General features: G+C 40.0%; 1 protein-coding gene across 4 annotated transcripts in view; it reads right to left on the bottom strand.

The window, feature by feature from the left end:
- The window catches only part of SYNDIG1L (synapse differentiation inducing 1 like), an 80,920-nt gene that overhangs the window by 18,826 nt on the left and 48,151 nt on the right, over nucleotides 1-13,943 (bottom strand). For all 4 annotated transcript variants that reach the window (XM_089523563.1, XM_089523565.1, XM_089523562.1 and 1 more), the window contains exon 2: nucleotides 2,684-3,146. In XM_089523563.1, the coding sequence (XP_089379689.1) occupies nucleotides 2,684-3,100 (417 nt within the window). In that variant the 5' untranslated portion in view covers nucleotides 3,101-3,146. The remainder of the gene's footprint in view (nucleotides 1-2,683; nucleotides 3,147-13,943) is intronic.

Here is a 13,943-nt window from a genome sequence, read left to right on the forward strand (position 1 = left end):
ATTGACTTACCATTCAATGACATATGGATACCACCTCGTAGTTTAAAATAACCAGGCCTAAATCCAATTGCTTTTCTGACAGTAGACTAGACCCAGTGAATCAACTGATGAATGGTAAGACTCAATGTAAATCTAATTGATTCAGTAAGTCTACTCTAGTTGGGACAAATAATTGGATAAAAGCCATGAAATATGTTAGGCAGCAAAGGTGTCACTTAGTATGCTGATTAAGAAAGATCTTCTTGGCTTAAGTCCACAAGCATTTCATTTAGAATGGTCTGGCAGATATTTTATAGATCTCAAAAGGACTTCATTAAGGTCACTGGCAGTAAGAGATTTGTAGTTTTCACCAATTAGTACTGAAGTTGATGAGAGTGAAAATTAAAGAGAGTTCCTGTAACTTAAATGGTTGCGTAGAAGAGGAAATTTCAGCCTGACAAACAACACCTGCTGAAATTCCTTCTTCTACACAACTATTAAAGTTACAGAAGCCCTGTCCTGTTTTCACTCTGGCAACCCTAAAACTAGCTAGCACCATGTCTTCTGTGCTAACATACGGGATCTTAGCATATCCTAAATAGGAATATCTAACATACAAAACTGACTCTGAGGACAGGATCAAGATTCAAAGTGACCTGAATGGACTGGAAAGCTGGGCCAAGGCTAACAAAATGAAATCCAACATGGAGAAATGTAAGGTACTGCACTTAGGGCAGAAAAATGAAATGCACAGATATAGGATGGGGGAAACCTGGCTGAATGAAACTACATGTGAAAGGGATCTGGGAGTCCAAGTAGACAACAAGTTGAACATGAGTCAACAGTGTGATGTGGCAGCTAACAAGGCCAATGTTATTTTAGGCTACATCAATAGAAGTACATTGTCTAGATCAAGGGAAGTAATAGTGCCACTCTATTCTGCTTTGGTCAGGCCTCACCTGGAATACTGCGTCCAGTTCTGGGCACCACAATTTAAAAAGGATGTGGAGAAACTGGAGTGTGTCCAAAGGAGGGCAACTAAAATGGTGAAGGGTCTGGAAACCATGCCTTATGATGAATGCCTTAAGCAGCTGGGTATGTTTAGCCTGGAGCAGAGAAGGTTAAGAGGTGATATGATAGCCCTGTTTAAATATTTGAAGGGATGTCATATTGAGGAGAGAGCAAGCTTGTTTTCTGCTGTTCCAGAGCCTAGGACCCGGAGAAATGGATGCAAGCTACAGGAAAAGGGATTCCACCTCAACATTAGGAGGAACTTCCTGACAGTAAGGGCTATTCGACAATGGAACAAACTCTCTTGGAGTGTGGTGGAGTCTCCTTCCTTAGAGGTCTTCAAATAGAGGCTGGATGACCATCTGGTGGCGATGCTTTGATTTAGATTTCCTGCATGGCAGGTGGTTGGCCCTTGTGGTCTCTTCCAACTCTATGATTCTACCCTCCCCCCATGGCAAATGCACTTGTAAATCTAAGGTTAGAATATAAAATTAAACCAGCAGAAAAACTGATGCACAGATTAGTACAACTTTAAAGGAAGCCTTAGGAAAGTTTGTGGATGTCCTCAAACTACTTAAATCAGAAGGGACCCTTGATTTTCCTGAGGAGTAATTCTGAGACTTTAAGATCAGCACCTGGTTTTACAAGAAAGGAAACACTTTGACTTATACTACACTGGAGACTAGTAATTGTTTTAAGGATTGGTCTCAAATATATTCTCTTGGAGGAAATTCATTTCAATGGAACTTGAAGTTATGCGTCTTCAGGGACACAATTTTTTGTTGTTAAATAACTCAGCGTGAAATCATAATCCAGAAAGCTACAATATCATAATAATAGCAATGATGACAATGATGTTGATGGTGATAATAGTAATAATAGTAACAGTGATAAAAATCCCACTCACTGCTGTCAATTCCAGTTCTTGATGTGAAACAATTGGCATCCTACCGATTTTTCTCTTCTGCCACTGAAAGCTGTGTGTACTGCATTGTCTGGAGATAATATTTCTAGGACATTCATCATCACTATGGCATTTAAGTAGCATTTTCACCCTCCTACTCTTTCTTTCATTAAGTATTTTACAGCCTTTCTTCTTACTGTCATTTGACCTTCTTTCCAGCTGTACTTTCACATATCCGCTACTTCTGAACAGTTTTAAACATTGGAGAAAATGGATTTGCAAAGTTTCTATAAGCACGCCTGCTCTGTCTAGTTGGATAAGGAGTACCATTTCAACAACCTAAATTCTTGAGCTAAAATACAGTAGTTTCTCATTTTATTCTCAAGCAAAATTCTCAGCTCATTGACTGGGGATTGTGAAGTTTCCTGGATTATTTTTCTTCTTAAGTGTTGGTGAAGCAGGGCAATTTTTTCATCTGAAGCAACTTACTTCCTTTGCATTAGGTTCAAAGGTAGTAAAAATAGCCCCTCATTCTAACTGAATGTCTCTCTTGACTATATCCAGTTGTTATTTTTAATATATTATATTTTTAATTTTCAGAAATAAAAGAATCTATATCTCAGGTGGGAGAAATTACCATGTAGCATATACCCTAGTTCTATCTACTACTGTATTAATGTTTCTGTACTAAACAGTTAATGTTGTTTCTATATTTGCATTCAATCCTGAACATGCCCACTCAGAGAAAAATCCCCCATGTTTGTTAAGATCATAGTTTAACACACGTACCTCATATTCCTGTAATTCCTCCTCCTCCACTTCATAGGATACTGTCTGGATTTTGATATCATTTTCCATAAGGGAGTGTCCTTGTGTTTCCTGCCCATCAGCAGCCTCAGCAGGTGGTTCTTTATTTTCCATGAAGGTCGTCTCACAGCTCTCTCCTTTGTTGTCCTTGACTTTGACACTTGCTTCATCCTTCACTAGGATGAAATTTGGGCCATACAATGCTTCAACAGCCAGCTGAAGAGAGCTGGCATCCAGCAACTGGTGAGTCCTTGCATTGCCAGAATTTTGGAAAATGTAGGAATATAGTTTGCCCTGACAACGGTGGCCAGGATAATCCTGACGGTAAGTATAACTGTTGTGGAGATGTCCATTGTTCTTAGCCAACAGGGGATTCTGAAGTTCACTCACACTTTCCATTCTCCTGAAAATTCTATGCAAGATGCCTTTGCAATTGAAGAATGTCCTAAACAAGAGAAAACAGAGCAAGAAGTGCATAAATTCTAGAAACCAATTACGCAGTTCAGTAGTAATCACTGCATTATATATTGGCCAATATTATGTGAGGGACATGCCTGTTTTGTTAAAAATCTGGAGGTTGGACTCATATTTGTTATGTTCCTGGAGGTATCTTCACCCATGGAAACTAAGATTATGGTGCTTTTGGGAACAGTTCATGAAGGTAATTTGAAAGAAGATCCCGACAGAGTGCAGAAAGTTGAGTGCCAGTTGAAGCTAATGCCTTACTGAGCTCCAAAATTTCATGTCTACTATCACCCTGGCAAAATGGAAAACTCTTTCTGGCTGTAGGAGATTCTCTGGGGCAGGGGAGGAATTGTATTAGTGTATTAGCAAGCATTATTATTATTATTATTATTATTATTATTATTATTATTTAAAGTCTATAAACCACCTCTTGCTGATTTGTGCCAGGGCAACTATAGCCTCTAGGCATAAATGCTTCAGCTAATTTTTTAACTTGCCTACTAAGACTGGCTCTGGATGGTCTTTTAAACACCACCTTAGTAATAGAAGTATAAGCCAGCCTTTCCTCTCATTGAGCTTTGATGCACTGAGCTGGATGCATTGTTTGAAATGGAATTTTCAGCATGTGATACCCACAAATCTTATACATTCCACACTTTCATATTCCTGCAAATTTAAAACAATATAACATAGGCCATCCAAAGCTACGCTTGTTTTTCCCCCCACAAGTCTTAAATAATTTTATATACATTCCTTGAAATTACCTTATTTAGGGATGTACAAAAAACGGTCAGGTCATTCAAGAAAATGCTGCAGAGAAAAAGCAGATCTGCAGTGTTCTGTGTTGAAACCATTGTTAACGTACAAAAGAGATGGACTACATGCCATATAGTACTTTGATACTTCAGGAAAAAATGATCAGCCATTAAAAATAAGAGCAAATGTTGTACTTTTGATAGGGAATGACAGTATTTGGCTCCACTGTTGGGCATGAGACCATGTATTTTTCTCTCAGCCTGCCAAAATATGGGCTGAAACCTGACTTTATTTGAGCCTTCTTGTCAGACCCATTGTGGCAGGTAGTGAAATCAAACTACAAACTATGTGAGAAGATGAGAAGGTCAAAGCCATCATGATGGTTAGAATGTGTTGAGCACTGCCCTTTCTCCTTGGCAGCTTGAGAAAAGGGAACAGAATTTTGATGTAAATGCATAGTGCATTTGTTATGCCGGGTCATAACTTCCTGCAGAGCTACAGTGAATAACAGATGGCCCTGGCACAGACCTGAAGTTGGCATCCCCTGCAGGAACCCTCCTTGCATTCTAAATAAGCAGGGAAGACAATAAATTACAGCCCTTTCATTTGTGACTAGTTCCAGTAAATGCAATATATTTTGCATGCTAAGGAACTCTTATGAAGTTGTAGAAGATTTGGACTGAAGCTTACAGGAAGAAAAAGGAAATCATAGGAAGAAAAAGAAAATGGACTACTATGCACTTAATTGTTTATCTTTTTATCTTTATATTTTAATAACAAATGTTTTCCTCACACCAGCAATGCCTCTGTCTGTATTACAGGAACCGACTTTCTTTGCTTTCACGTTAACACCACCATGTCACACATTACTATGTAAAATTGTCTCAAGACTTGGTGGTCTTGTGGCAAAGCTCAACAAAGAGGCAAGTGGAGCTGAACAGTCCAAAGATAGCCAAGTCAGACTGAAGCTCCTGGATAATGCTTCATCTTAGCTAAGGGTGCTACAGGAGGAGACTTTTATTGTGCAACCCCATTGGATCTCTATGGAATTTGACATTGGGCCATGTGATCTTCCATTTGTACTCCTCCTATGTTTTCCTACTTCTTCTTCTATTATTCTTATACGGAAAAACATGTGGGAAACATGGAGTATTTATCCAGTGCTGTCTTAGTGCAGATAGGTGCTGCAAGCAGTCTGCAGCAGCCCAAAGAAGTTCACTTTTTTGACTTCATTTCCTAGAGGCATCATCCAGCATGGTCATTCTGGGAACTGTGGTCTAAAAAAGTAACATTTCCAACCTCTGGTCAAGCATCATGATAGAACCAGACTGAATCCTGTTAGGCCCTTGTATATGTTGACACTGTACCTGTTGAATTAAGAGCTGCAACACTATCTTCTCACCATTTATTCTGCAGGTACTATAGCAGAGGACACCAACAGCTTCTTCCTGCAGGTGGACATGGCAGTGCCAAAGGCAGATGGATTTATGAAGGCTTTCATGGTTGGAATGCATAATTTTTTGATGAGGTTTTCGGGCTATGTGGCTGAGTTCTGGAAGAGTTTGTTCCTGACGTTTCACCAGCATCTGTGGCTGACATCTTCAGAGAAAGATTTCTCTGAAGAGGCCAGCCACAAATACTGGTGAAACACCAGGAGTAAACTCTTCCAGAACATGGTCACATAGCCCAAAAATCCCACAAAAAACTACAGATGGATTTTTCTGCTATTGATTCAGATGCACAAGAGACCATTGGTGTCTTAGTGTGCTTCCAGGCGAGGCAAATGTGTTGGGAAGTGGCAGCACTTTTCTGCATTTCTTGATTTTTTCAAAAGATTCAAATTACATTTCGCCAGTCACACAATGTCTCTAGCTATCTATTCTCTTTTTTGCTGTACTAAATAGTATTTACTACCCCAAAGATGAGTGGGTTTTTGTTTTTTTTAAAAAAGCACCTCAATATATTTGGTTGCCATGTGGATTGTGACAATTGAATTAGGTGTGTCCAGTTTCTTACTGCTCCCTCCCTATCTTCTGCATGTTTTCACACTCTATCCTTCCCTCCCTCCATGCATCTTTTAAGAATGGCAACACAGCAGGTCCTTGCACTACAGACTATCTGCCTTTAGTCCTCTGCAAGGAGAAAGGTGGGACATACATAAAATAAAATCATCTACCTCCCCACTAGTCAAAATGAGAAGCTTCCAGCTTTGACCCTCCCCCTCTCTCCTCCCTTAACTCTTACACCTTTTAATGTTTACAAGTTTTCAAAACCTTTTCTAGAGTCTCAGCAATAAATCAGTAAATTTTTCTTCTATCCCTAGCTAGTGAGCTTAAACTGGAGTTGAAGGTGTAAGAGTCTGGGTGTGTCCATACTGCAGAAATAAAGCTGTTTCATACCCTTTTAACAGCAATGACTCTATCCTACAGGATCCTGGGCTTTGTAGTTTGGTGAGGTATTCAGCTTGGTCTGCCAGAGAGCTCTGGTGCCTCATCAAACTACAAATCCCAGGATTCCACAGGATGGAACCATGACAGTTAACGTTGTGTCAAACTGCTTTATTTCTACAGTGTGGAACAGCTGCATAAAAGATGGGAGGAGAGGTATTGATTTTTCTACTACAGCAGCCTTTTTCTTCAGCTCTGTGGTTCTAGCATATCCTGAGTTGGCAGGGACAGTCCCAATTAATCCTGTTGTCTCACTTTTCTAGCAGCTTTTTCAATGCCTTGGTTTTGCTACCTACTACACCTAAACTTTGTCCTCAGTTTAATTCATTTGTTGCAATTCAAAACAAAGAAACAGTTTTCATTCAGTTAACCCAGTAGGGTTGGGGGAGATGAGAGGGCAGAATCTTGCTTTTTCCAGTAAATTCAGGCAAAAGCAAACTGCTGAAGCCTCTCCTAGCTTGTGTTTACTTTTTCCTTTCCTTGACCATACTGTGATGTTGCTTGGTCAAATGTGTCCCTGTTTTCAACTGCACCCTCCCCTAGTGTTCTTCAGCAATTGTTAACAGAGCGCAAAAGTAGTTTACACTCAGTTAACTCAGCAGAGAGCAGATGTATATACAAAGGTTACAAGTTCTATTCCATTAAATGAATAGGAGTTGTGTGTTACCTTTAGGAGAAGCAGAATTGCACTCAGTTATTGTCTGTCTCTCTGTATGCATACAACACTATTTTGGCAGATGTGCAGGAATACACACTGTCACACCATGGTGCCATGTTTCTTAAAATAATGGGAGAATAGAGATTTGGGCAATTAATTTTATGTAAATGTTAGTTCTGTTTTGGTAAAACAATAGATCAGATGCTAAGTGAAATCACTTAGCTAGGGGATATGAATCCAGCACTGAATATAAAGGATTTGTGAGAAAAGCTTCTTGTTCAAACAAATTTTATATTTTAGCCAAGTCCTCAAGAGCTGGTTTTATGACAATTTTCTGCCACTGTTATCTTAAATTGAGATGGATGGGAAATTGTTGTATGAACTGAAGCCTGCCTGAAGGACTGATAAAGAGCAGCATGCCGAGCTGTCGGGTGGGTTCTGCTAGGCACAGCATGTTTCAACAGCCTGTCTGCTTTTTACTGGAGAACTTTGTTAATGGGTCTCGAAGAAAGAATAAAAGTGCAAATTAATGAACATCATTCAGATGAAAGTATATTGCACAGAGTCTCAGAGAAATCCCAATGGCTAAAGAAAATTAAAACATTACCAGATGATTTTGATTAGGAACAGGGTTGCTAAAAAATGTGTGTGTGAGAATCTTCTGAGCCAAAATGTGTGTGTGTATCTGCACAGCGGCCTACCTCATTTCAATACAGTACATAAATGTCCTGCTGATCAGACCAAAACCCTATCTAGGCCAGCATTCAGTTCCCACAATGGCCAACCAGATTCCCATGGGAAACAGAAATGAATGCAATAATAGCATCCTCCCATTTGTATTCTCTAGCAACTGGTATTGAGAGGCATACTTCTACTAATGTTATATAGGCACCTACTCTCCAACTGTCCCCATTTGGCAAGGATAGCTCTGATTAATCCTTTGCCTTTGAGCTGCTTTAAAACTCTCCCAGTTTCTATGTCCTCATTCCACTTTCCCCTTTTGTTCTCAGGTTACTTCATTTGTTGCAATGTCAGTCTCAAAGTGCAAAAGCAGTGCTCAATTAATTAAGCAAATGGGAGAAAGATGTGAAGTCCTACCCTTCAAGGCAGCCTCTCCTAGCTTGTATGTGCTTCCTCATTAATAACGTTTGCCATTTTGACCACACTCTGTTCCTGCCTGGCCACATGTTTCCTGTGAAATTTTAGAAGGTATGTAGGTACTATGTAGTCATTATGAGTAATAATCATTGATAGTCTTCTTTCAAGAATTTGTGTAACCCTCTTTTAAAATCATTCCAGTTGGTGGCCCCATATACATCTTGTGGAGGTAAATCTACAGCTTAATCATGCACTGTGTGAAGAAACATCTTCATTTATGAGTTCTGTATCTCCCACCACTCAGACCCTGGGCTCTGTCTAGCTAGATAATTTTTAGCTGCATTGGCATTTGGAGGCACTGGTGGTGAAGTAGAGTTAGAGAAACCAGAGTTCCATTATGATCTCTCTCCATATACAGAATTTCATTGTTAGGTTGCAGCAGCATGTCTGCAGTGCAACAATGCAACAAAGCTTGAGCTGGGAAAAAATGTCATTATAGCCTAGCTGTTCTGACTGTAGCAGTGTGTGCTTATCTACAACAGACAAGGTAAACAGCAGCTACATCCAGAATCTAATGAAGCATGAACATCAAAACAGAGAGAAAAGGGAAAAACAGATAAACCAGCCTCACTATCTATCTCAAACATGTTTTAAAAACATAGACTTATAAATTTGGCCACCAAAATGGAAATCATAAGAAAAGTGGAGGCTAGTGAAAACAAAAGTTCTCCCTGGATGCCTGTTGGAAGAAGCATGTCACAACAATCATTAACTGTATCCTACCAAGTTTGCTGCCAGAGAAGGGACACAGCTGAGATACTGACTTAATAATTTTCTATGGCTGGCACAGAAACAAAGCAGACTAGAAACCTCTGGTAGCCCAGTTGCTCATCTTCATGGAATTCCAGACAAATTGTTAATGATAAGGATATCTTAGGAGCTTAGCACACAGAAAAATAAAGCAACTTACTGCTCCTGAATTCAAGCCAAATTCAGGATGCCCCCTGGTATTACCACATGGCTTTTGCCCCCAAAACTGCCATTCGGGTACAGCCCGGCTCCAAATTGGTCCCTGAACTTGCTTTGGCGGCCATTTTTCAAAGTCGGGAGCTTTCCGACTGGCAGATGGCAGTTTTGGACGCAAAAGCTACTGTATATGATAACACCGGGAGTAGCCTGAATTTGGCTTAAATTTGATAGCGCTAAGTTGCTTTATTTTGCTGTGTGCTAAGCTCCTTAGATGTATGTTAAGCAGGCTTCTCAAGAGGATTTGCCCTATAAGTAGTTTTCATATCTCTCATAATATTTGCATTATTATACACTTGCAAAATGCTGGAGAAGTCCAAACATGCCACAAAAGGAGATGAAGCAACACAGAGAATCCAACTGGGAACCAAACAAGATCTGGGTAAAGATATGACTGGATGAGGCTGTGAAATCACAGAGAAAGAGAGAAGAAAGAACTGGGAAAAGTATGGCGCGTTACACACTGCCATTTACTATGTGCTCCGTTCATCCTAGGGTTAGGAAGGGGCGTGCTAGGGTTAGGAAGGGTCTCACCTTCCTAACCAGCCCTGTTTCTAGGACGCGCAGAGCGCATAGTAAATGGCGGCGCCCATCCACATGGGCGCCGCCATATTTACGTCTCGGACGCACAGCGTCCAGACGTGGAGCAGCAGAAGTGACGCCGCAAGTGTGCGCCTCGCACCTCGCCACTTTTGGGGGCCAAAAAGGAACGCCATTTCAGCGCTCCTTTTTAGATGCACCGGGAAGCCTCGCGGTCTTGCTGCTGGGGCTTCTCGGCGTACCTAATGGCGGCGGCGGCAGACCACCCATTTTAGGGTGGTCTGTAACGCGCCCATAATTCTTCCATTTCCCCTCTTTCTCCTCAAAATGAGACAGGGGCATTTTATGTCCAGTTGGCAACTCATTTGGTAAAACAGATGCTTTCACATAGGAAGCATGTCTTCAGTTTAAGGTCTTCAATGGCAGTGGCTTGTAATGAGCATTGCCTGAATCCTTGGACTACTGATTAAGTGGCTGGATCATTGGTCTGACCCATATATTAGATTGGAATGAATAACAAGAAAGACAAAGACTTACAGGTAGAGCTTGGAGCAGAGTCATTAAAAAGCAATTCACCATCCACAATTCATTATAATTTTGAATAAGTTTGTAAGTCATTATTTTAATTATTTTAAGATCAGCAGTGTTAATGGTCTGAGTAAATGTTACCATGATGGCTGAAGTCCTACATCTAGGTTGCAGTGCAGAGTTACTTGTGCAAAATAACCCTTATACTGAATGTTGCACAACTGAACCAAGACAGCAAATGTGCAAATGAATGCACAACTAAATGTGCATGCACATCTATGGGCAATGCAAATCCGTGCATGTTCCTGCACATAGGACTGCATTCTCAACACTGCTTTCTTGAACAGAATGCAAACATTCTGTGCTGGACTGCTTCCATAGGGGAATTAATGCATGTGTGAGGTACCAATAGATTTGCAGCTTTTGTGTTACTTTAATTTTTAGCTGGGGGATAATTTAGGGTTTTTATCCAATGTTTGCTAGTTTTTTAAAAAAATAATTTAAATTGATTTTTTGAAACTTAAAAGTATTGCATTAATGAAGAGATTTTAATATAAGTATACCTCAATTAGTAAAGCAGATGTGTTCCTGGCCATTACTTCTTTAACAGAAACAGAAAACAGAGGTGGACGTAACATGGAAAGAATAGGAATATTTTAATAGGAATACCACAACGAAGAACATTTCATCATGTTTCAGGAATTTTAACAAATTTATAATGAACAAAAGGGGTGTCTCAAATGGGAAAATCCAGGACAGGGAAGCCTTATCTAAAGAAACAAAAATATGTTGAACTTGCTAGAGATCACCTGAAGACTTCTTCCAAAACCCTCCAGGGATAATTTTTTCTTTCACTAGCCTTCACTTTTATTAATATTGCAATTTTGGTGACCAAATGCCTGGATCTGCGCATTGTTAGCATGCTGGGGACAGTGGCATCCCTCATGGTGTCACCCCCCACATTGGCCTCATCCCAAGGGATTCTGAAACAAGCTGCTGTTTACCTTGCCTGTTGTAGGCATATACACACAGCTTTAATAGGATTGGCAAGAGCAGAATATCATACTTCCCCAGCTCAAGCTTTTTGCGTTGTTTACTGTAGACATGCTGTGGCAACCTTACACCAATGTCTTTATTTTTTCAGTTCTCTTGCACCATCTTCCCACTGCTCAGGCTGATAAAAAAAACCCTCCATCTAAATAGAGGATGAAAAAGAAAAGAGCAACCTGGCCAGGAGTAAATAGACTTCGTAAAAAGCAGCTTCTTTTTGTGAGAAGCTTTGTTAACTGCTGTATATCTGTACATCTGGCCATCCACGATTCAACCATCCACATCTTGAATATATATATATATATATATATATATATAAAATATCTCAAAAGCAAACCTTGATTTTGCCATTTTATATAAAGGATACAATTTTACAATCCCATTATGTATATTGGGACTTGAGCATCCACTGTGGGTCCTGGAACCAAACCCCAGAGGATATCAAGGGCTTGCTATATTATACATGTTGAAATAATTTTATAATATTTACTGAAGTGATAAATGTTAATTAATTTTTGAATCAGCATTAATCCAAAGAAGTTTAACACATACATTTCCAGACTCAAGGTCTTCGATATTAAACTGTACAAGTTTGCAACATTATACCCTAAGACCCTGTTGTCAGTTTAAGCACTGACATAGATAGCTGAGCAAAGTACTAATAACCTAAAATAACAATAACAATCTTGCATTGGCAGGTGGATTTCTTGGAACCACGATGGCAATATACCGTCATACGTTTTTTCCATTCCAAGTGCTTTTCTTCTGAAATTGGAACTACAAGATAAAAGGTCAGACATGCCAGGTTATTAATTTTTTTTTAAGGGAACATTGTCAGTGTACAAATACCTGGCATCTCTGAGTTAGTTGCAACTGGCTGAATTTAGGATTCAGATGCATTATTCCACTACATTCAAGTCACCGGAGTCAATGTCACCATATTGTTTCCCCATATTTTGGGAGGAAATCCCCCCTTCCATTTGATGCTAAAGCATGGGACCAAATATGAAGGATAATTCCAGTTCATCATTTCTTTAACCTGGATATGAAGGGCCTCACAAGTTATTGTGGGAGAATAAAATTAGACATGAGATCATCTCCGATCAGGCCTTATAAATATGTAGAGAAACTGTGCAGTGCAGCTATAGCAGCCTCATTATTTCATTTTTGCTGGCATGTCTGTACCTGGAAAAAGGAGCTCATTGTGATGTCAAGGTCCCATCAGGTGCTACATTCAGCTGCAGACTTAATTTAAGCCTTGTGCATCATTCCTGCATTAATGCCAGCAAGTCTTCCAAACTCATTCATCAGTTCTCCATCTAGTATATATGAAAGACACAGGGGCACATGGGGCACTGTGAAGGCTCACAGCTGTTCTCTTTTTAAAAAAATTCTTGCAAAAGTGCAAACGTTTTGGCAAGGTGTGAGCACAAACAACACAAATTTGGAGAGAGGGACACTGATCCACTGTTTGGGTAACAGACTCAGTGTTGCTGGTGTAAGTGAGCAAAGATAACACCCAGCATATCACACACAGATTTGCAAAGCAGATTGGACATTCTTGTGCTGAAGTGTATTTTGCTTCAGTTGGGTCTTTATTACCCAGCACCAGCTTTTTGAAATATAAGAAATCAAACTCAATTCAGAGCAAAGTAGCTTTGAAGCAGATAAAATTTGCTAAAAGCAACCATGATCCATTTTCATTTAAAATCCATCTCCATAAACTGATGGAGGGCATTGGTATTCTCATCCACACTGTGAAACCATGTAACACTGATAGCTAGCACTGGTTCATACCACTGTAAAAGCTACACATATACTGGTGGAGTCAGTGATATTGAAGACTGACAGAACTGAACAATGACAGCAATCAGATGAGACAAAGGAACTGGACTGCATGCTAGTGTCCATCATCTCTGTGTGAGCCTGGAGCCATGTACTTACACACACAGAGGTTACAGTATGCCTAACAATGATGTCCTTACCAATCAGCACTCTAACCACTGAAAGCAAGGATGGCATGTTGAACCACATATTAAAGCAATGAAGTTACAGGTGGTTAAACCTGTAAATGCCTTTCTCAGTGGAGAGTCTTGGATTGCAACCTGACATTTGGCTGACTCGCAGCTGGATATAATAGTCCAAGCTAATGGCGAACTAAGTAGCTTTCCTAAGAATCAATCACAGGATAATTGGCCTGTCAGGTAAACATTTAGTCCTCATACTCCACATTCAATGCACACTCTGTATCCACAATAACAACACAGTTTATCAAACATGAGGAATTTCTCTTAAATTTGAATGAAAAGAAAGGGGGGCCAAAATGCATTCACTTAAAGTCGCTAGTTTCGCGCAATTACGTGAATACGCATTGCATTCAAACTGGCTTCCCATTGTCCAAAAATAGCATGCCATTGCCCAAATTTGCATGTGGCAGTCTATCACGCAATAATGTGCAACCACATGATTGCGTTCGGATTGACTTCCCATTGCCCAAATTTGTGTGTAGTGGGTTATCACGCAATAACGTTAAACCCCATGATTGCGTTCAGATTGCCATCGGATTATACTTCCAATTCCCCTTGTCTGATAAACTCCAATGTATGGGTGCAGACCTCTTATCCACATGACTTTCTGGGCAGCATGCAAAATGTGAGTTAACATAAATTCCTTA

The sequence above is a fragment of the Sceloporus occidentalis genome, unplaced genomic scaffold (assembly GCF_023333645.1).
Source record: "Sceloporus occidentalis isolate IW3139 unplaced genomic scaffold, rSceOcc1.0.p SCAF_4, whole genome shotgun sequence".
Taxonomy (NCBI): Eukaryota; Metazoa; Chordata; class Lepidosauria; order Squamata; family Phrynosomatidae; genus Sceloporus; species Sceloporus occidentalis.